The sequence below is a fragment of the Orcinus orca genome, chromosome 19 (assembly GCF_937001465.1).
Source record: "Orcinus orca chromosome 19, mOrcOrc1.1, whole genome shotgun sequence".
Lineage (NCBI taxonomy): Eukaryota > Metazoa > Chordata > Mammalia > Artiodactyla > Delphinidae > Orcinus > Orcinus orca.
In genome coordinates, this window is record NC_064577.1 from 50,899,221 (window position 1) to 50,920,107 (window position 20,887).

The following is a 20,887-nucleotide window of genomic DNA, read 5'->3' on the forward strand; positions in this document are numbered from 1 at the left end:
AACATAGTTTGCCCCTGCAAAATATGCCATTTTGGCATAAGGATTATTTTGAAGTGAATGCAATTGAGAAGCAGCAGATACAAGAAAAGCTCTCTGCCCTTCCCCTATCTGCCTAAAAATAAGACTTAAATTATACAAAAATTAATCAACAGCAACCCTTGACCCTTGTCAGCACCAAAGGACTCTACATAACAAACTACTGACTAGCCTTTATCTTCCATTAATCCCCTATATATTTACCTTTCCACAGTTTGCCACCCTGGACACTCAAAGTCCTTTTCCTTTGTCTTGTTACTTCTCTGAAAATTTATTGTTTTTTTTGTTTGTTTTGTATATTTGTTTAAGATGCTATATAAACTCAAGTTCTAGCCATGCCTTTGAAAAACTTATCCCTGAGTTTCTCCTATGACACATACATATTAATAAACTTCTGTTTTTCTCTTGTTAATCTCTTTTTTTGTTACAGAGTCCAGCTGAGAACCTAAAAGGATAGAAGAAAAAAAATTTTTTTCATCCCCTTGACCCTACTAGTGGACACTGAGATTGTTTCTAAAGTTTTGCTGTGACATAATCATTGAGTTTTTCAGAGATTGAGAATATGTTTAGGCAAGGGAAATACATGCTAATCAGTAATGGGTTGAAGAATTATATCAATGCAGTTATTCAAAGAAAACTGAGTCATGAAAAAACCAGAAGAGGATTTTAAACATTCTTTTTATTTCCTGAGGGTCATTTTCTTTATTCTTTCCCTAGTTCCTTTTGCCTCTAATCACTTATATTATATACTATACATACTATGTAATGATTATAAAATTTCCCCTTCCACCTGAAACGTCAATTCCACTAATCTGTGAATAACAAAATGGTGAAAGATCCTTTATTTCATCTTCATTGTACAACAAATCAAAACAAAGAAGCATATCAAAAAAAAGTAAATTAAATCCATGTCAGAAAACTTTTTTTTAATAAAGACTCATGTGAAAAGCAGGATGTGAATGGGGGAAAAAAAAAGAAAAAAATCTGTTACTGTTTTGTCTGTTCTGTATTCTATTCTTATTGCCTTTTTACTACCCCTTGTAATTCAGATAGGGCTCTGGGTCATTCTGATGGGACTGTCAATCATTTGGCTTTGCCTCCCTGGCCACAGAGAAAGCACATGACCTTTTAAGCATAACACTATGGACCGCAGGTGATGTTGTCTGAAATCCTCAGCTGAATGGATCATGTACTTTTGATGTTATCAGAGGTCCATCTTTATGTGGAGAAGGTGTGCCTGAGAACAAAGCTAACATCGATGAAAGTAGACCCAAGAAATGGAGATAAGAGAGACAAATTATTGCTTGAGCAACTGGAATCAGTTATGTTTGAAGGCATATAACCTCTACACTCTTTAGTTATGAGAAGAAATAAATTCTTTTTAATAAACTTTTCTTAAACTATCTTGAGGGCTTCCCTGGTGGAGCAGTGGTTAAGAATCCACCTGCTAATGCAGGGTTACATGGGTTCGATCCCTGGTCTGGGAAGATCTCACATGCAGCACAGCAACTAAGCCCATGCGCCACAACTACTGAGCCTGCGCTCTAGAGCCCACGAGCCACAACTACTGAGACCACGTGCCACAATGACTGAAGCCCACACACCTAGAGCCCGTGCTCCACAACAAGAGAAGCCACCGCAATGAGGAGCCCACGTACCGCAACTAGAGAAAGCCCACGAGCAGCAACGAAGGCCCAATGCAGCTAAAACTAAATAAATTTTTTTTAAAAATCCAGATTAAAAAAAATACAGCAAACTATCCTGAGATGGATTTCAAGTACTTAAAACTCAAAGAGTTTGGACTTAAACTACAGAATTGAAGTATAAAACTTAATTTAAAATTATTTATTTATTTATTTATTTATTTATGTCTGCATTGGGTCTTCGTTGCTGCTCACAGGGTTTCTCTAGTTGCTGCGAGTGGGGCTACTCTTTGTAGCGGTGTGTGGGCTTCTCATTGCAGTGGCTTCTCTTGTTGTGAGGCATGGGTTCTAGGCGCACAGGCTTCAGTAGTTGTGGCATACGGGCTCAGTAGTTGTGGCTTGCAGGCTCTAGAGCACAGGCTCAGTAGTTGTAGCACAGGGCTTTAGCTGCTCCACGGCATATGGGATCTTCCCGGAGCAGGGATCAAAGCCGTGTCACCCTGCATTGGCAGGCGGATTCTTAACCACTGCGCCACCAGGGAAGTCCCTGAACTATAAAAGTTAATTATTGTTAATACATAAAAATTTAGCTATTGGGACCTCCCTGGTGGCGCAGTGGTTAAGAATCCGCCTGCATTCAAACCCTGGTCTGGGAAGATCCCACGTGCCGTGGAGCAACTAAGCCGTTGTGCCACAACTACTGAGGCTGCGCTCTAGATCCACGAGCCACAACTACTGAGCCTGAGTCCCACAACTACTGAAGTCAGCGCACCTAGAGCCTGTGATCCACAACAAGAGAAGCCACCGCAATGAGAAGCCTGCACACTGCAATGAAGAGTAGCCCCCTCTCACCGAAACTTGAGAAAGCCCATGCACAGCAACGAAGACCCACGCAGCCAAAAGTAAATAAATAAATAAATGTATATATTAAAAAAGAATTAGCTATTGTTTTTACCTACGTAGCATCCTTCCTTCCCTTGGAAAACTGCATCTCCTTCATTCCAAATTGTTCTGGTTGGGCTGTCAAAAACATGACCCACTCCCCACTTACTCTCACAGTAGGCATATGACCTAGGTCTGGCCAATCATAATAGTCTATCTCTTTGTCCACAGTGAATAGTTCAAGATGGACACATGATCCAAGTTGGGCCAATCAGTGTCTTTCTCTAGAACTTTTCCTTTCCCTGGGGTCACAGTACAGGCAGGATGTGAATTTACAGTTATCAGTGATCATGTTCCTGCCACATGGCCCAAGTCCATAAGACCCAAGAGAAGCAGAACAATGGAATAAAGCCAGAAGAGTCCTTTTTTGTACCCAAGGATCCAAAAATGTTTAATATCAGATCCACCACATCTTAGAGAGTTAATGATAAAATAAATGTCTTTTTTCCCCTTAAGCTAGTGTAAACTGGTTTCTGTTACTTATAACCTAAAAAGTCTGAACATGATGTTCTATCTGCACAGTCCAATAGGGTAGCCACTAGCCACATAGGGCTATTTAAATTAAAATGAAATAAAATTTAAAATTCAGTTACTCAGGTGCACTAGCCACATTTCAAGTGCTCAGTAGTCACGTGTGACTCTTGTATCAGACAGTGCAAGTGTAGAACATTTCTATCACTATAGAGAGCTCTATTCAGACGATGCGATTCTAGTTAAATAAAAATTTTGTTAGCTTATTAAGTGTGGAAAAATTAATTTTGCAGTCAAAAGAATTACCATGGGCAATAGCTATTCACACCCAAGTAAGATGTATGCAAGGATCAATTTAGAAAGAGATCAAACAGACAAAACTAACTTTGGAACAGCAAAATGACATATCACACAATAAGAATAATATTGCATCAAACAGTGGGGGAAACAAGGAAATAAAAAAGTGCTAAGAGAAAAATGTGTGCTAAAGTGATGTAAAGGTATTTAAATTAGATGACTTGGCCAGCAGAGAGTATAGAAAAAGAGTTGGAGGAAGAAGTTGTCCCAGTATTGTTTTGGGCAGAGAATAACCAGCTGGGAAATACTACCAAAAGGGAAAGAGGAAAATAACAGGAAAACAAGAGCTTTAGACTAGGAGTATGCCATAGGATGTGTTGGGTGATGGAACAAGTGAAGTAGCTCTGGAGCATGCTAGAACTTTAAAACTTATCACCATAGTCAACTCTGATTATCCAAATTATGTATTTTCCATGAAAAAGAGGTTGCTTTCAAGTAAGCAGGATAGATAATAACAAACACTTTGGTTAACACATTTTTATGTTCCTTCTTTAAGTTTCCTTTTTAATGTAGCCTGTGGCGCATCGAAGCATCTCCTCTCACTGCCGTGGCCTCTCCCGCTGCGGAGCACAGGCTCCGGACGCGCAGGCCCAGCGGCCATGGCTCACGGGCCCAGCCGCTCCGCGGCACATGGGATCCTCCCGGACCGGGGCACAAACCCGCGCGCCCCCCCGCATCGGCAGGCGGACACCCGACCACTGCGCTACCAGGGAAGCCCCGAAGCATCTTTTAAACGAAAAAACTTAATTCTTCTCCAGTTAAGCTGTGAACCACAAAGAAAGCAAGAGGCCTGAAATTTGTATTCCTCTGAGAGTTGACTCTCTCTCTCTGTCTCTCTGTCTCTCTGTCTCTCTGTCTCTCTCTCTCTCGCTCTCTCGCTCTCGCTCTCTCTCTTGCTCTCTCTCTCTTCTCCTCCTCCTCTCTCCAGTATTTAAAGAAAACAAGAGTTCCGAGCCGGGGAATAGAAGAGTAAAATAATGAACGACTTTCTGCCTAATCTGAGTCAAGTTTTTACAGTACTATATATTAGTCTGTTTCAGATGCAGTAAACTTCACATTGGAGGCATAGTCTTTAAGTTAATTATGATATGAGTTGAATACAATATGAACAAAAGTTAATTATTAAATTTGAGAGTATGTGGCACTGCCACTAATATGGGATTTGAAGAGATTCTGCAGATAGAGAGGCAGTATAGATAGCTGAACACTGGCCTGGTAAGAAGACCTAGTTTCAAATCCCAGCTCTGTCATTTATTTGTTGTACAACCTTAATCAAGTTCATTTACATCTTTAGGACTCTGTTTCCTTCCTGTAACAGGAGGAGACAGGATTAGATGATTTCAAAGGTCTCTTCAAGTTCAAAACTTTTACGACTTTATGTGGTAGATATAAAACCAGGAAAAAAATTAAAATATATTTTTTTCTCAAAGCATCTCATAATCTTTGTGAGGCTTTGGCTTTGCTCTCTACAAAGGGAAAACTAGGAAAAACTTCACTTATGAAATTTTCTTAACCTTCCCAAGTCCACAACTGACACCAATATTGAATAGCTTTGCAAGTATAATCCTACTAATTATAAGAATAAAAGGTGTTTCCTCAAATCAATAAAAGCTTAATGATACTTATCTAGAAGGCAAAGTCAAACAAACATCAGATCGAAACGTCCGGTAGAGATAACTGATGCCAACGGTTTTCTGATTTTTATTTGGCTTTCTAAGGTTTCTCAATCAAGGAGAAATTATACCAGCCAATTTTAAATTTAGCTCACAGAGCAGTTACAGTTCTTTTGAAAATTAATATCAATATATCCTTGGCCTAACCAAGGTTTCAACTATATGCAAGCCATACCAAGGACCATAACATGAGCATTTTGCACTTTTCCTGAGTTACGTGTAAATCATTCAAAACATGAGGCTGAATTGTGAAGGTGAGGTAGCTCAGCACCTGTATCTCGAGGTTGTGTATTTTCCATCCTAACATAACTAACACATTGGGCCAAGGGACATATCTCTTTGTGCGAAATGTTCCCTCAAAAGAAAAAAAAAAAACTGCTATGCTGGTGATTAAAAAGTGAAGATGACTAAGAAATGGATGGTTTATTTGAGTAATGGAATACTCTTAATAATTTAAAATATGGAGTAGCTAAATAACAGAGAATGAAAAAATTATAGAATCAGTAAGGATCTGAAAGGGGTCGCTTCAATTTCTTTTCATTTATTCTTCTTATTTATGTTGGATTATTTACTACAAGTTATAGTAATATTCTAGAATTTGAAGCTTTAGAAGTATACAAGCTTTAGAAGTATGGGTTTCTCGTAATTAATATTCAGGCTTAAATGAACTGTATATAAATTTAGATAGAATGAGTCAGTTAAATCTTTGGGCATCATAATCTCAGGGTCAGATGACCATCAAGATTTCAGATTTGTAGGCCTGAGCAAACAAGCTTTGAGGGTAAAACTTTTAGTTGGAACTTTCTTATCACAAGATAATGCACATGTATTTCTAATTCGCAGCATAAATGAATACACTTTAGTGTAAATGTTTAATCTGCAAATGTAAATTATTACCTTTTTGAAATGAGACATCCAGTTTTCCAAGGTAAGGTGGGAGTTCCTTTAAAAGATATGACTGAAAAAAGTTAGCTCTCAAAAAATAAAAGTATTTTAGTGTCTTACATTAAGACATAAAGATTTGCTTCTTGAAAAACACAAAAATGAAACACTACAAATGTTTATATAGAAAACTCATTAGTAGAACATCCCCAACAGCAAACTGACCATATAATTACTTACTTTCATGATCTACAAGAAATCTGTACTGTCTAATATGGACCATTTGTCAATAATAAATACACAAAGATCTCAGTAGACAAATGTCAGAAATAGACAATTCAAAGGGGAAAAAATCATAAAGAAGAATCTTTAAACTCACTAATAAGCAAATGCTAATTAAAATTTAATCTAGGAAATTAAATGCTAATTAAAATTTAATCTCGGAAATTCTTGGTATAATTATAATGCCCCTAAATGGTAAGGGTGTGGCAAACTTGGAATTCTTTTAATATCAGATATAAAAAATCTTTTAAACGCTTTAAAAGAGCAAGCTGGCAATAGCAACTTTCAATATATATCAAGAAACTATAATGTTCCTAATCTTTTACCCAATAATTTCCTTGCTGAGAGTTAATATAGGGAAATAATTTTAAACATAGAGAAAACTTTATTTTTACACGTATAGATGTTCAGTGCAGTGTTATTTATAATGGTGAAAACTGAGAACTAATTCAAATGCCCAACAAAAGAGGAATGGTTAAAGACAACTATATATCCACTCAATGGAATAACTTCAGTCATCTGAAATGTTTATGAAAAATAAGCATAGAATCTGAAACGGCTAAATACTGTGTGATTCCAACTATATGACATTTTGGAAAAAGCAAAACTATGGGGACAGTAAAAAGATTAGTGATTGTCAGGGGTTGGGGGCAGGAAGGATGAATAGGCAGAGTACAGAGGATTTTTAGGGCAGTGAAACTATGTTGTATGACATTATATTAGTGGATTCATGTCATTTTCATGAATGTCATGTCAAAACCCATAGAATGTACAACACCGAAAATAAATCCTAATGTAAGCTATGAATTTTGGGTGATGATGCTGTATCAGTGTACATTCACCAATTGTAACAAATGTACCACTCTGGTGCAGGATGTTGATAGTGGGGGGAGGCTGTACCTATGTGAGGTCAGAAAGTATGTGGGAAATCTCTATATTTTCTGATCAATTTTGTTGTGAATCTATAACTGTTCTAAAAAATAAAAGTCTATTAAAAAAAGAAAAAATGTATAACATGCCATGATGTTAGAGTGTTTAAAAATACAATATAAATAATATACAATGAGAACATAACTATGTAAAAAACATTCAGGGTATACATACAGATAGTATCCTGTTAACATACATTTTTTTTAGGTAGTAGAATTAGGCATTATTTTTCCCTCCATTTATTAGTATTTACTATAATGAGCATGTAACTACTAAAATCAGATTTTTAAAGGGTTCTTTCCTATACCTGAAGACTAAAACTAATTCATATATTTAATCCGAATCAAATAAATTGTAGAATATGTCAAATAAGTTGAACTCCAGTAGCTTTACATTTGAGGACTTTGGTAATTTTGTTGAAATAGTTATCAAAATAAGTCTCCACAGATGTACGTAATAAATACAAACCCTCACTCTAAGTCAGAATAGTTTTTTAACTTTCCTTTGACATTCATTATTTAAACACTATCTTTTTTTATTATTACTTATTGACGTGCTATCTGGCACTCACTGTTTATAAAAATCCTACAGGCCCTAATATCTACTAATTATTAGTTTATCATGCATTTTCACTTACACAGTACTTGAGATCAGAGATGTTTACATTGACTCCAGTTGATCTCTTTAGGTTCTCATCATGTGACACTACAACTTCTTCATCTTTTGTGATATGGCAGTCCAATTCCAACATATCAGTTCCAACTGTAACTGCACTGAAGAAATACAAAGAAGAATAATGATATTCTGAAACATAAGTAAACATTTAGGTTACATACATTAGATGAAAAAGTTCAGAGTTACAAATCAAAATAGTAGAAAATCCCATAATACTAAAATTTCTCCTCAAGACTATTATCTATTATGAATAATTGATATAAAAATATTCTAACTGAACTTAGAATAAGAGACTCATGTTGCCTCCTTTCCATAACTAGCAATCCTTAATTCTGGCAACCCAGTATAAAGGAAAGAACACTGGACCAGAAGTTGAGATTTGGGCACCAGTTCCTGCTTTGCTATGAACTTGCTGGGTAACTTTGGGTGAGTAACTGCTCCTCTCTGAACCCACATTTCCACATCTGTAAAATGAAAGCATAAAGAACAAGAAAAGGATGCCCACTTTTGCCACTTAAATTCTGCATAGGATTATAAGTTCTATAAGGGCAAATGAATAAGAAAAAAAAAGCATCCAAGTTGGAAAAGAAGAAGTAAAATTATCTCTATTTGCAGATGACATAATCTTATATGTAGAAATAAAGGTTCTATAAACACCACTGTCAGAACTAATAAACAAACTCAGTAAAGTTCTGGAATATAAAACAAACATACAAAAATCAGTTTTATTTCTATACAATAATAATGAAAATCTAAAAAGGAAATCATGAAGTAATTCCATTTACAATTGCATCAAAAAGAATACAAACTTAGGAATTAACTAAAGAGGTGAAAGACTTGTACAATGAAAACTACAAAACATTGTTGAAAGAAATTAAAGATATAAATAAATGGAAAGACACCCCATGTTCATGGATTGGAACACTTAATATTGTTAATATGTAAATACTACATTGATGTACAGGTTTAATGCCACTTGTATCAAAATCCCAATGATGTTTTTTACAGAAATAGAAAATCCATCCTAAAATTCATATGGAATCTCAAGGAACCTTGAATAGCTGAAATAATCCTGAAAAAGAGTAAGAAAGTTGGAAGACTCACACTTCCTAATTTCAAACTTACTACAAAGCTACAGTAATCAAAACAATGTGGTACTGGCCTAAAGACAACATATAGACCAATAGAAGAGAGAGTCCAGAAGTAAACCTTCACACATATGGCCAAATGATTTTTGACAAGGATGCAAAGACCATTCACTAGAGAAAGGGCAGTCCTTTCAACAAATGGTATTGGGAAAACTGGATATTCACATGTGAAAGAATGAATTTGAATTCTTACCTAAAACTATATCCAAAAATAAACTCAAAGTGGATCAAAGATCTAACTGTAAGAACTCAAATGAAAAAATCTCAGAAGAAAACATACAGAAAAAGCTTCATGACATTGGATTTGGCAATGATTTCTTGGATATGACAGCAAAAGCACAGACTAAAAAGGCAACCCATAGAATGGGAAAATGTATTTGCAAATCACCTATCTGATAAAGAATTAACATCCGCAATACATAAAGAATTCCTAAAATGCAATGACAACAAGACAATCAGGCTAAAAAATGAATAGACATTTTGCAAAGAAGATGTGCAGCACACATGAAAAGATGCTCAACATCATTAATCATTAGAGAAATGTAATCAAAACCACAACGAGGGGCTTCCCTGGTGGCGCAGTTGTTGACAGTCCGCCTGCTGATGCACGGGTTCGTGCCCCGGTCCAGGAGGATCCCACATGCCGCGGAGCGGCTAGGCCTGTGAGCCATGGCCACTGAGCCTGCGTGCCCGGAGCCTGTGCTCCACGGTGGGAGAGGCCACAGCAGTGAGAGGCCCACGTACCACCAAAAAAAAAAAAAAACCCACAATGAGATACTTCACTCTCATTCAAATGGCTATTAGAAAAAAGAAAGAAAGAAAAGAGGGAAGGGAGGAAAAGAAAAACAAAAAAACAAGTATTGGGATTTCCCTGGTGTTCCAGTGGTTAAAAATCCGCCTTCCAATGCAGGGGACGCGGGTTCGATCCCTGGTCGGGGAACTAAGATCCCACATGCTGCAGGGCATCTAAGCCCACGTACTGCAACTACTGAGCCCACGAGCTCTGGAGCCCACGCGCCACAACTACTGAGCCCGTGCGCCACAACTACAGAGAAGCCCACGTGCCACAAGGAAGAGACCATGCACCGCAACGAAAGATCCCATCTGCCACAACTAAGACCCAATGCAGCCAAAAATAAATAAATAAATAAATATTAAAAAAACAAAAACAAGTATTGGCCAAGATGTGAGGAAACTGGAACACTTATACATTGTTGGTGGGAATGTAAAATGGTGCTACCACTATGGAAACCAGTATGGCAGTTCCTAAAATAACTGAACATAGGTTTACCATATGATACAGTAATTCCAGTCTGGTTATATATAGAAAAGAATTGAAAGCAGGAACTTGAAGAGATATTGTTATACCCATGTTCATAGAAGTGTTATTCATAATAGCCGAAAGTAGAAACAACCCAATGTCCATCAACTGATGAATGGATAAACAAAATGTGGCATATACATACAATGAAATAGTATTCAGTCTTTAAAAAGAAAGGAAATTCTGATATATACGACAATATGGATGAACCTTGTAGACATTATGGTAGGTGAAAACAAAAACAAAAGTACCAATATTTATGATTCTACTTATACAAGGTACCTAGAACAGTTTAATTAACAGAGACAAAGTATAATGGTGGTTACCAGGGCTGTGGGACAGGGAGCTTGGGTAGTTATTATTTAATGGGTACAGAGTTTTAGTATGAGATGACTAAAAAGTTCTGGAGATGAAAGGTACAAACTTCTAGTTATAAGATAAATAAGTGCTAAGGATGTAATGTACAACATGATGATTATAGCTAACTGTTGTTATGATACATAGGAAAGTTGTTAAGAGAATAAATCCTAAGAGTTCTTTTCACAGGAGAATTTTTTTCCTTTATTCTTTTTTATTGTATCCTTATGAGGGGATGGATGTTAGCTGAACCTACTGTGGTAGTCATTTCACAATATATGTAAATTAAACCATCATGCTGTATGCCTTACTCTTATACAGTGATGTATGTCAATTATTTCTCAATAAAACTGAAAAAAATAAAAGGTGAAAAAAAAAGTTGTAGAGATGTATAGTAGTGATGGCTGCATAACAATGTGATATACATAATGCCACTGTACTGCACACTTACAAATGGTTAAAATGGCAAATTTTATGTTATGCAAACTTTACCATGATAAAACTAAAACTTAACAATTTAAAAATTGTTTTAAAAAAAGAAAAACATTGAAAAGATAATCTCTAAGTTTCCTTTCACCACTAAGATCTTTCGACTTTTAGAGAGGGTATACCACAGTGGCTAAGAGCACAAACACTGAAAAAAAAAGTAAATATGTGAGGCGAGGGATGTGTATTCACAATGTATACACACATTATCATTTTCACATTGTACACTTTAAATATATTATAATGTTGTCAATTATACCTCAATAAAGCTGAAAAAAAAAAGCAGCACAGACATTGGAGCCTGCATTCAAATCCTGGCTCTGCCACTTACTTGGGCAAGTTCTTTACGCTTGTTTTCTTATTTGCAAAACAGTGATGATAATATTAGTTCTCTTCACCTCCTCCCCACCTTGCACCTACACTCCAAGCAGCCCCATGCTCTCTAAATACTTCCTCTGTCTGAAATGTCTTTCACAGAAAAACAATATAATTGTTTTCTCACTTCACAAATGAGAATTTCCAAGTGTTGAATAAACGTATGAACAGAAATTCAACATCAAAATTCAACAGGGAGGGGCTTCCCTGGTGGCGCAGTGGTTGAGAGTCCGCCTGCCGATGCAGGGGACACGGGTTCATGCCCCGTTCTGGGAAGATCCCACATGCCGCGGGGCGGCTGGGACCGTGAGCCATGGCCGCTGAGCCTGCGCGTCCAGAGCCTGTGCTCCGCAACGGGAGAGGCCACAGCAGTGAGAGGCCCGTGTACCGCAAAAAAAAAAAAAAAAAAAAAAAAAAATTCAACAGGGAGGAAGGACTTCCTTGGTGGTGCAGTGGTTAAGAATCCACCTGCCAATGCAGTGGGCATGGGTTCGAGCCCTGGTCCAGGAAGATCCCATATGCCTCGGAGCAACTAAGCCCGTGTGCCACAACTACTGAGCCTGCGCTCTAGAGCCTATGAGCCACAACTATTGAAGCCCGGACGCCCTAGAGCCCGTGCTCCGCAACAAGAGAAGCCACCACAATGAGAAGCCCACACACCGCAACGAAGAGTAGCCCCCACTCATCCTAACTAGAGAAAGCCTGCGCGCAGCAACGAAGACACAACGCAGCCAAAAAAAAAAAAAAAAAAATTCAACAGGGAAATGGATATTAAAACGAGACAGCACTCTACACCATCAGAATGCCTAAAATTAAAAGGACTGACAGTAAGTTAGCAAGACAGTGGAGCAAATGGAACTCTCATATGTTGCTGGTGGAGTGTAAGTTGGTACAATCCTTTGAAAAGTATAAATATCCACCTACCCTATGACATAGCAATTCAACTTCTGCTAAGTATATACCTGAGAGAGATGAATGCATTTGACCATTAAAAAACATGTACGAGATTATTTCACACATCATGGATGAATCTTACAGATATAAATTGAAAGAAAGAAAAGCCAGAGACAAAAGTGTAAATACGGTATGATGATATTTATGTTATCAGGAACAGAAAAAATCAATCTATTGTAATAGAAACTAAAATAATGGTTATCTAGGGGAAAGGAGTACAGGCTGGGAAAGGTCACAAGGGTGTCTTCAGGGGTGCTAGAAATGTTCTATAATTTTATCTCGGTGGTGGTCACAAAGGTGTATACATATATTAAAATTCTTTGGGCTGTGCACTTAAGATTTGTGCATATTACTGAATGTATATTATACATACTACAACAGCAGTTTTTTAAAAAGTCTTTCTTCTTCCCCTTATCTGCTAACTCTTATTCATCTTTCAGGTGTAAGCTTAAAAACTACCACTTCAGGATACCTTCCCTAATCCCCTGACCCCAGACTGGATTTTGTAGCCTATCTACCAGTTATTTGCCAAATTGCCAGGACTTCCTGTAGCACCTGCGTTTACTGTGTCAGAGTACTTACCACACTGTTTTGAATACATCTATTTATCTTCCCCTACTTGCCCAATTAGACAGGTGCTCTCTGACGAAAGGGTTTGTGGACTATGGCTTGTTTACTATTGTAAACAAGTGCCTACACATGGGGCTGGGCACAGCAGGTACTCCATAAGTATTTTTTTTTTTACTTTTTAAAATATTTTTTTAATTATTATTTTTGGCTGTGTCAGGTCTTCGCTGAGGCATGTGGGATCTTTTTTTTTGCAGTGCACGGGCTCTTCATTGCAGCACGTGGGCTTCTCTCTAGTTGTGGCATGCGGGTTTTCTCTCTGGTTGTCGTGCACGGGCTCCAGAGCACGTGGGCTCTGTAGTTTGTGGCATGTGGGCTCTCTAGTTGAGGCACTCAGGCTCAGTAGTTGTGGCGCGAGGGCTTACTTGCCCCACGGCATGTGGGATCTTAGTTCCCCAACCAGGGATCAAACTCACGTCCCCTGCATTGGGAGGTGGATTTCTTAACCTCTGTTCCACCAGGGAAGTCCCATGTATTTGTTAAATATTGAATTAATGAATGAAAAGAGATAGCTCTCTGTATATGTAAAATGCCTACACAGCACTTTATGTTTCTTTTTTTGTTGTTGTTTTTGTTTTTTGGCTGCGCCGCATGCAGGATCTTAGTTCCCTGACCAGGGATCAAACCCGTGACCCCTGCAGTGGAAGAGCAGAGTCTTAACCATTGGACCTCCAGGGAAGTCCCTTGTTTGTTTGTTTTTGTAAGCACTTTATGTATCAATTACCACCAGTGACATTTCAAGATGAAAAAAAAAAAGTAAACATGGGTGCGGCAGGGAGAGAGTTTTAGAAAGAAACTTTTACTTTTTTAAAATTCAGGAATGGAAAGAATAAGGGCTGGGGTGAGCAGAGTGAGAAAGCAGGAATGAGAAAACGTAAAAGTAGATAAATTACAGTTTATGTAATATATTCCTATACATTCAAATTGTTTTTTATAAGATGGAAACAATTTGAAATGGAAATGACTTCATATAAGGTCATGTCTCTACAACTAGATACTAAATTCCTAGTGAGGAAGGTATCTGTCTGTTCCATATTTTCCAACGTTCACGATGTTGGGCATATTGCAGGTATTCACACATTTCTAAATGAGCAGAGGGACTTCCCTGGTGGCGCAGTGGTTAAGAATCCGCCTGCCAGTGCAGGGGACACGGGTTCGAGCCTTGGTCCAGGAAGATCCCACATCCCACGGAGCAACTAAGCCCGTGCACCACAACTACTGAGCCTGCGCTCTAGAGCCCACAAGCCACGACTACTGAAGCCTGTGCACCTAGAGCCCGTGCTCCGCAACAAGAGAAGCCACTGCAGTGAGAAGCCCGCACACCACAACGAAGAGTAGCCCCTGCTCGCCGCAACTAGAGAAAGCCCGCATGCAGCAAAGAAGACCCAATGCAGCCAAAATTAAATTAATTAATTAAAAAAAAATGAGCAGAATGAAGCCATATTTTGGTTATCAATGTCTATGAACATTTTAAATTTTAATTAATTATCATCCAGCTAGCACCTAAATGTTCATCAATGATAATCCGTAGCCATAGTAAGTACCACACTTCAAAGAATCAAGTATTCACTTTATTCAATGAAGTTTTTATTCCAACAATGGAATGTCATTGTTGAATCTAAATGAAAAAAAAAAGTAGGTATGGTATGATCCCATTGATAAAGTGTGTGTGTGTGTGTGTGTGTGTGTGTGTATATATATATATATCTGACAAAATTTACCTTTGGAGCCAACCACTTCGGAATTTTCTCATACTTGGTCTCTTCTGATGATCCAAGCCCATCAGAATCCCACTCCAAAAGACCCAATGGCCACTTGCTGCTTTGTGCCAAAGTCTCATACCGCTCCTCTACTTCTCCTTAAATAATCTTCCCTTTCATTGTTCTGATTATCACCAGTTGTTAGAGGAAAACAAACAAACTTGGCTCCTTAATGTAATTCTTACTAAGATGTAAATAATTGTTAATTGTACATGTCCTCTTCTAAAGGACATCCACCTTTAAAAGAGATTATTTGCCAGTTGTGTGTTTGCTAGAACCACAAATGTGTAAAAATAAAATCCAAAAGTAGGCAAATAAGGACTTCCCTGGTGGCCCAGTGGGTAAGACTCCGTGCTCCCAATGCAAGGGGCCCGGGTTCGGGCTTCCCTTGTGGCGCAGTGGTTGAGAGTCCGCCTGCTGATGCAGGGGACACGGGTTCGTGCCCCGGTCCAGGAAGATCCCACATGCTGCGGAGCGGCTAGGCCCGTGAGCCATGGCCGCTGAGCCTGTGCTCTGCAACGGGAGAGGCCACAACAGTGAGAGGCCCGCGTGCCACAAAAAAAAAAAAAAAAAAAAAAAAAGGGGCCCGGCTTCGATCCCTGGTCAGGGAATTAGATCCCACATGCCTGCCGCAACTAAGAGTCTGCATGCTGCAACTAAGACCCAGCACCGCCAAAATAAATAATAAATAAATATAAAATGTTAAAAAAAACCACAAATAGGCAAATAAAAATAGGTTTTAGGTTGATAGAATTATTTTTCTGTATTTTAAAATTTCCTTGAATATTGTTAAACTATGTTTAGTTTTTTTAAAAAAAGAATAAAAAATGTAGACACTGTAAGTGACATATAGAGCCAGCAAACAGTTTTAAAATAAAATTCCAAGATTCTCTATATAGCTAAAAAAAAAAAATTGGTACTGTTGGTACTGCTGATTTTTGGTCACATACATGTCTTTCTTTTATTTTTGTTTTGGTTTTGTATGAGTGTGTAAAGGAGGGTAAGAGCAGGGGTTATTTATATTTTCCTGTATTTAAAAAATATTATACATATTATCTAAAATCTTTCTAAGTATGAAGTTTGCCTTTAGCTGAAATGTTGGATATTTTTAGAAATGTTTAGGAATTATAAAAAAATTTTTCTATTTATTGTATGTTTATCTCTTATTAACAAGCTAATAAGTAAAAATTTAGAACAATAGTAAGTGTATCTAGGACAATTTGTAAATTATTCTAATAAAATTATCTCAAATTTGATACACAAATAGCTAGAACAGAGCAAGAAAACTTTTTTTAAATCACTTTGGCTTTCAAATTTTTCCATAAATAACAATATGAATCTACTTCAATTGAAACACCAAACATTGTATAGTTGCATTTCTGATAAGCTGATGACAAACACAGAAAAAAGCTAGCGAAGCCAAGGCTTCAACATTTCCGGAAAAAGAAATAAAAACTCTAGCTCTAAAAGAAGTGAAATTACTTCAAACTTCACAAAAACAATGCATCATAACTTAAAACTGACTCTATGTTAAAGAATTTATTTGAATCTCATTTATTCCTCAAAACATTGAGGTTGTATTATTATTCCCATTTCAGAGATGAGATAATTAGTATTGTATTAATTAGACATTCTAAAGAATTTTATCATGAGAATCAGGTCACTGATTAATTACTCTGACTGTCTGCCAACTTATCCTTGCAGCTATTGCCAATACAATTTGTTTCTTTCTCTAAGCATTCGTGGTAATACCACAGGGATCAAATTGTCCTATGGGTATTTACAAAGGCAGCCTGGTTTAATAACCTAGTTTTATTAGCTCTTAAGAACCAGATTTTACATACTCAGGGGCTTAGTGACTCTGTGTGTGTGTGTATCTTTGTAGTACAATTCCTTAGTTTCTGGTTACATATTTATTATGAATGGGATTCTGTCTCTGTCTTCTGTTAAAATTCTGCTTTTTTTTTTATTGGAGTTTACTTGCTTCACAATATTGTGTTAGTTTATACTGTACAGCAGAGTGAATCAGCTATACGTATACATATGGCCCCTCCTTTTTGGATTTGCTTCTCATTTAGGTCACCACAGAGCACTGAGTAGAGTTCCCTGTGCTATACAGTAGGTTCTCATTAGTTATCTATTTTATACATAGTATCAATAGTGTATATATGTCAATCCCAATCTTCCAATTTATCCTACCACCCAATATTCTCCTTTGTTCTTGAGTGCCGCATTCCATATATCATTCAGTAAGTGATTAGTGAGAACCTATTAGCACCAGAGCTAAATGTTAGGGATTGAGAAATCAATAAGGATTCTGGCTCCCAAGGAATCCCAGAAGAACCACATTCATAACTTAAGGTGTCTGTTAAATTATTTTATAAAGCACATTAAAGAACTTTTATAAATTGTGAGATGTAACTATTTCTCTGTGTCAGTACTAATTACTTCTTTAGCCCTACTATAATGTAATGAACATATAATGAATTAATTTTCCATGCATTCTTAAGGTCCTTTCAATTTTCTAGATGTATCTTGTCCACATACCATCACATCTTAACCTCAAACATTTCACATTTTTAAAATAGCTTCTTCCTCTCCACCAAATGATAGCTCTTCTAATCCTGGTATCTTTTCAATTTTCTGGTTAATCTTAACTAGGCTTCCCACACCAACTATTTATATTTTCTCTAATATCATCTTCACCTCCATGTCATAATATACATGCTTTGTGAAGTATATGTCTAACCGTATATATAAATAAGATCTAAGTTTTAGCTGCTCATTGTATTTTTTACTATCTCTCCTTCAACTATATATCCTTTCAAGCATATACCATAATTAAGCACAGTGTCTGTCTTTCGTCAATTATGTATTATAACTCTTTATCTTTTTAGTATATAGTATCTTAAAAATAGTACGCTTAAACAATTTTTTTCTTGTTGTTCATGAAGTAGGCATATTAAAAAAAAAACTTTCTAAGTGTCCTAGCAGTTAAATAGAATATTTATAAATGAAAACAAAGTACAATTTAAAAAACTACTTATTGAAAGTAAGAGCACTGATGCATAAGATAAAACAAAACAAAAAACAAAATCATCACCAACAACAAAAATTAAGTTTAAAATTAAAGCCTATTTGATTTAGGTTTTCTATAAATTTCAAAGTCAATTAGCAAACAGCCTTACAAATAAATATATCTAATAAACACTAATAATAACATACGGAAGAGTTGCTTTCTTCTTTTAAAGTACCAGAAAAACCTCCAAAAAACTAAAGTTATAGAAAGCTACCACATGATAGACTGTAGTACTCTTCAATAGTTACTGCTTGAACAAAACAATATAAAAACAAACCGCTTGAAGACTGGAAATGAAATTTTGTATCTAGCAAGTAAAAACCATCTAAATTATTCTTTGAATATCAAAAAATTTTTCAGAGGATCAAAGTCTTCAAAGATAAAAAACATTTAGATACCATCCTTAGAAATAATGTATTATACAAATGTACCATCCTTAGAAATAGTTTAATTTCATAAATAAGGGTGTTTCGTAAAGATTTAGCAAAAAAAAATATGGAGAAAAACTTACAAAATAATATACTTTTACATAAAGGAATGCTAAAAACCACTCAAAGTTATGAGCAGTTTTTCCCCAGGTAATATATATTACTACAACACAGGCAACAAATATTGGATAAATGATAGTGAATGAGGGTGTGCGTGGTATGCATATGTGTGTGTATATCACAGTGAAAATTGTTCACATAAAATTAAATATATTTTGCTATAGGAGCTAGCTACATAATCTCAGTAGAGAAGATAACAAAGTAATTTAAATTAAATTATTCTGTTTCACAGTCAGTGACAGGAGGAAAGATTTTGCATTTTAGACCTGTAAGAGACTTGAGATTACAGTCAAAAGCATTACATTATAGAACAAAAAGAGTAAGCAATGACAAATACAGGAGGATAGGATTTAGACGAAACTAGACTATGGAAAAGCAGTACCTTGGGACCTGGTAACAGGAAAAGTAATCTCTAAAGTGTCTTTGAATGATGAGAAGCAGAACAAAAACTTAAGCCAAATTATCCTGATTTATTGGCCCCAATTATACACATAAAAATGGCTCAAAAATTACATAAGAAAATATTTTTCTTACTAAATATGGATAGTAATGTTTTTCATGGGAGTTAACTTATCACATTCCCCGTCTTATTTTTCAGGGAACAGAAAACTGTTCGCACCATTACCACAGACTGATGATAATCATTCACTCTAAGACAAAGAACAAGGTATCAATCAGCTTTCATTCCTGTGTCTCCGGCTGCTTCTCTGTGAGGTGCTCTAAAAGACATCTATATGAAATATGAATAATCTAAAAATTGAAAAAAAAATTTACCTGATTTTAAAAAATAAGATCAACACTCCTAAGGCTTCAAAGAAGAAAGACCAGATGACAGCTTGACCTGACCTGTGGAAGAATTACTGAGTAGACACATAATCCTACTCATAAATAACAGCCAATGTAACAGTGTTTTCATTTTCTCCTTTTCTCTTTCTCTCTGAGGCTAATTAGCATTACACACAGTATGTGCCTTGTTACAAATGTCTTCTTTCAGCTTTGGAACTATAGTATCTTTTGATTACCCAAAACTCTGATCTAGTTTTTCAGTTATGCAGAAGCCTAACACTCTTTGTAACACTTCAGACTAACTAAAAAAAAAAAAAAAAAAAAAAAAAAAGCCATTTTAATAAAATAGAAACAACTACCACAAGTGGATGCTACACGTGTACTATCCTCACTTGGTGAATCATCATCACTTTAAAGATAAACTGTAAAAGAAAAGAATACCTTTTTATATACTTACTGCTGAAAGGCTGCCATTGTATTCTCCAAATTTTCTCCAGCACCTGTGAAAACATTAAATTGAAGCTAATTTGAACATTTTATTTTGCCAGAAATTCACCTAAAAAAGATACATCAAATGAATCATGATGTTTGTATATTATGTAGACATTACAAGTGTTTTAAAGAATGTAGGGGTATTTTGAATTGCTTTTAGCTGCACCAAGAAGAATCAAAGATCAAAGCACAGCCACAGCAACGCAGAAGGGTTACAAGAACCTAAACATGCATTTAAAGCTATAATAGAAAAGACAGAGGAGGACTTGCACATATACACCTCCTCAGAGTTAAAGTGTCTCTCCTCTGGGTCCCCAAGGTCTCTCACGCATCTTTCTACTAAGGCATTTATCATATTTATAGCATAAAGTGTTTACCCATCTCTTTTCTCCCTTTCCCATTAATTACTTAAGAGAAGTGACTGTTTTAATCATCTTGGCTGAGGGTAATATAGTGTAGTAGTTGAGGGTGGGGCTCTGGCGTTAGGATCTCTGCTCTCAAGTCTGTTTGATACTTGTGTGACCTTGGGAAAATTACCTCACCTTTCTATGGCTGAGCTTCCCTATCTATAAGGATGAGAAGGGACTTCCCTGGTGGTCCAGTGGCTAAGACTCCATACTCTCAATGCAGGGGGCCTGGGTTCAATCCCTGGTCAGGGAAGTAGATCCCACATGCATGTCACAACTAAGAGCTAACATGATGCAACTAAGACCTGGAGCAGCCTAAATAAATATTTTTTAAAAAAACAACAGAGAAGAAAAACCCAAACGAACTTTTTAGCCGAATAATTAATGGAATGCACAGGAAAAATACTTTGGAAATACTTTTCTAAATACTTGGAAAAACAGACAATTTCTTTTTTTTTTTTAAATAAATTTATGTATTTATTTATTTATTTTTGGCAGTGTTGGGTCTTCGTTTCTGTACCCAGGCTTTCTCCAGTTGCGGTGAGCGGGGGCTACTTTTCATCGCGGTGCACGGGCTTCTCATTGTCGTGGCTTCTCTTGTTATGGAGCACAGGCTCTAGATGCGCAGGCTCAGTAGTTGTGGCTCACGGGCTTAG

The 20,887-nt window shown here is 36.6% G+C and overlaps 1 protein-coding gene across 2 annotated transcripts in view; it reads right to left on the reverse strand.

Moving 5' to 3' along the window:
- GDPD1 (glycerophosphodiester phosphodiesterase domain containing 1) overlaps positions 1-20,887 on the reverse strand; it is a 44,086-nt gene that overhangs the window by 11,095 nt on the left and 12,104 nt on the right. Inside the window, exons 2-4 of one of the 2 annotated variants that reach the window (XM_004271753.3) lie at positions 19,790-19,832; positions 7,854-7,989; positions 6,020-6,065 (exon numbers count right to left, since the gene is read on the reverse strand). In XM_004271753.3, coding sequence (XP_004271801.2) covers positions 6,020-6,065; positions 7,854-7,989; positions 19,790-19,832 — 225 coding nt within the window. Of the gene's footprint in view, positions 1-6,019; positions 6,081-7,853; positions 7,990-19,789; positions 19,833-20,887 lie in introns of both variants that reach the window. The other variant, XM_033431658.2, reaches the window with a different exon arrangement.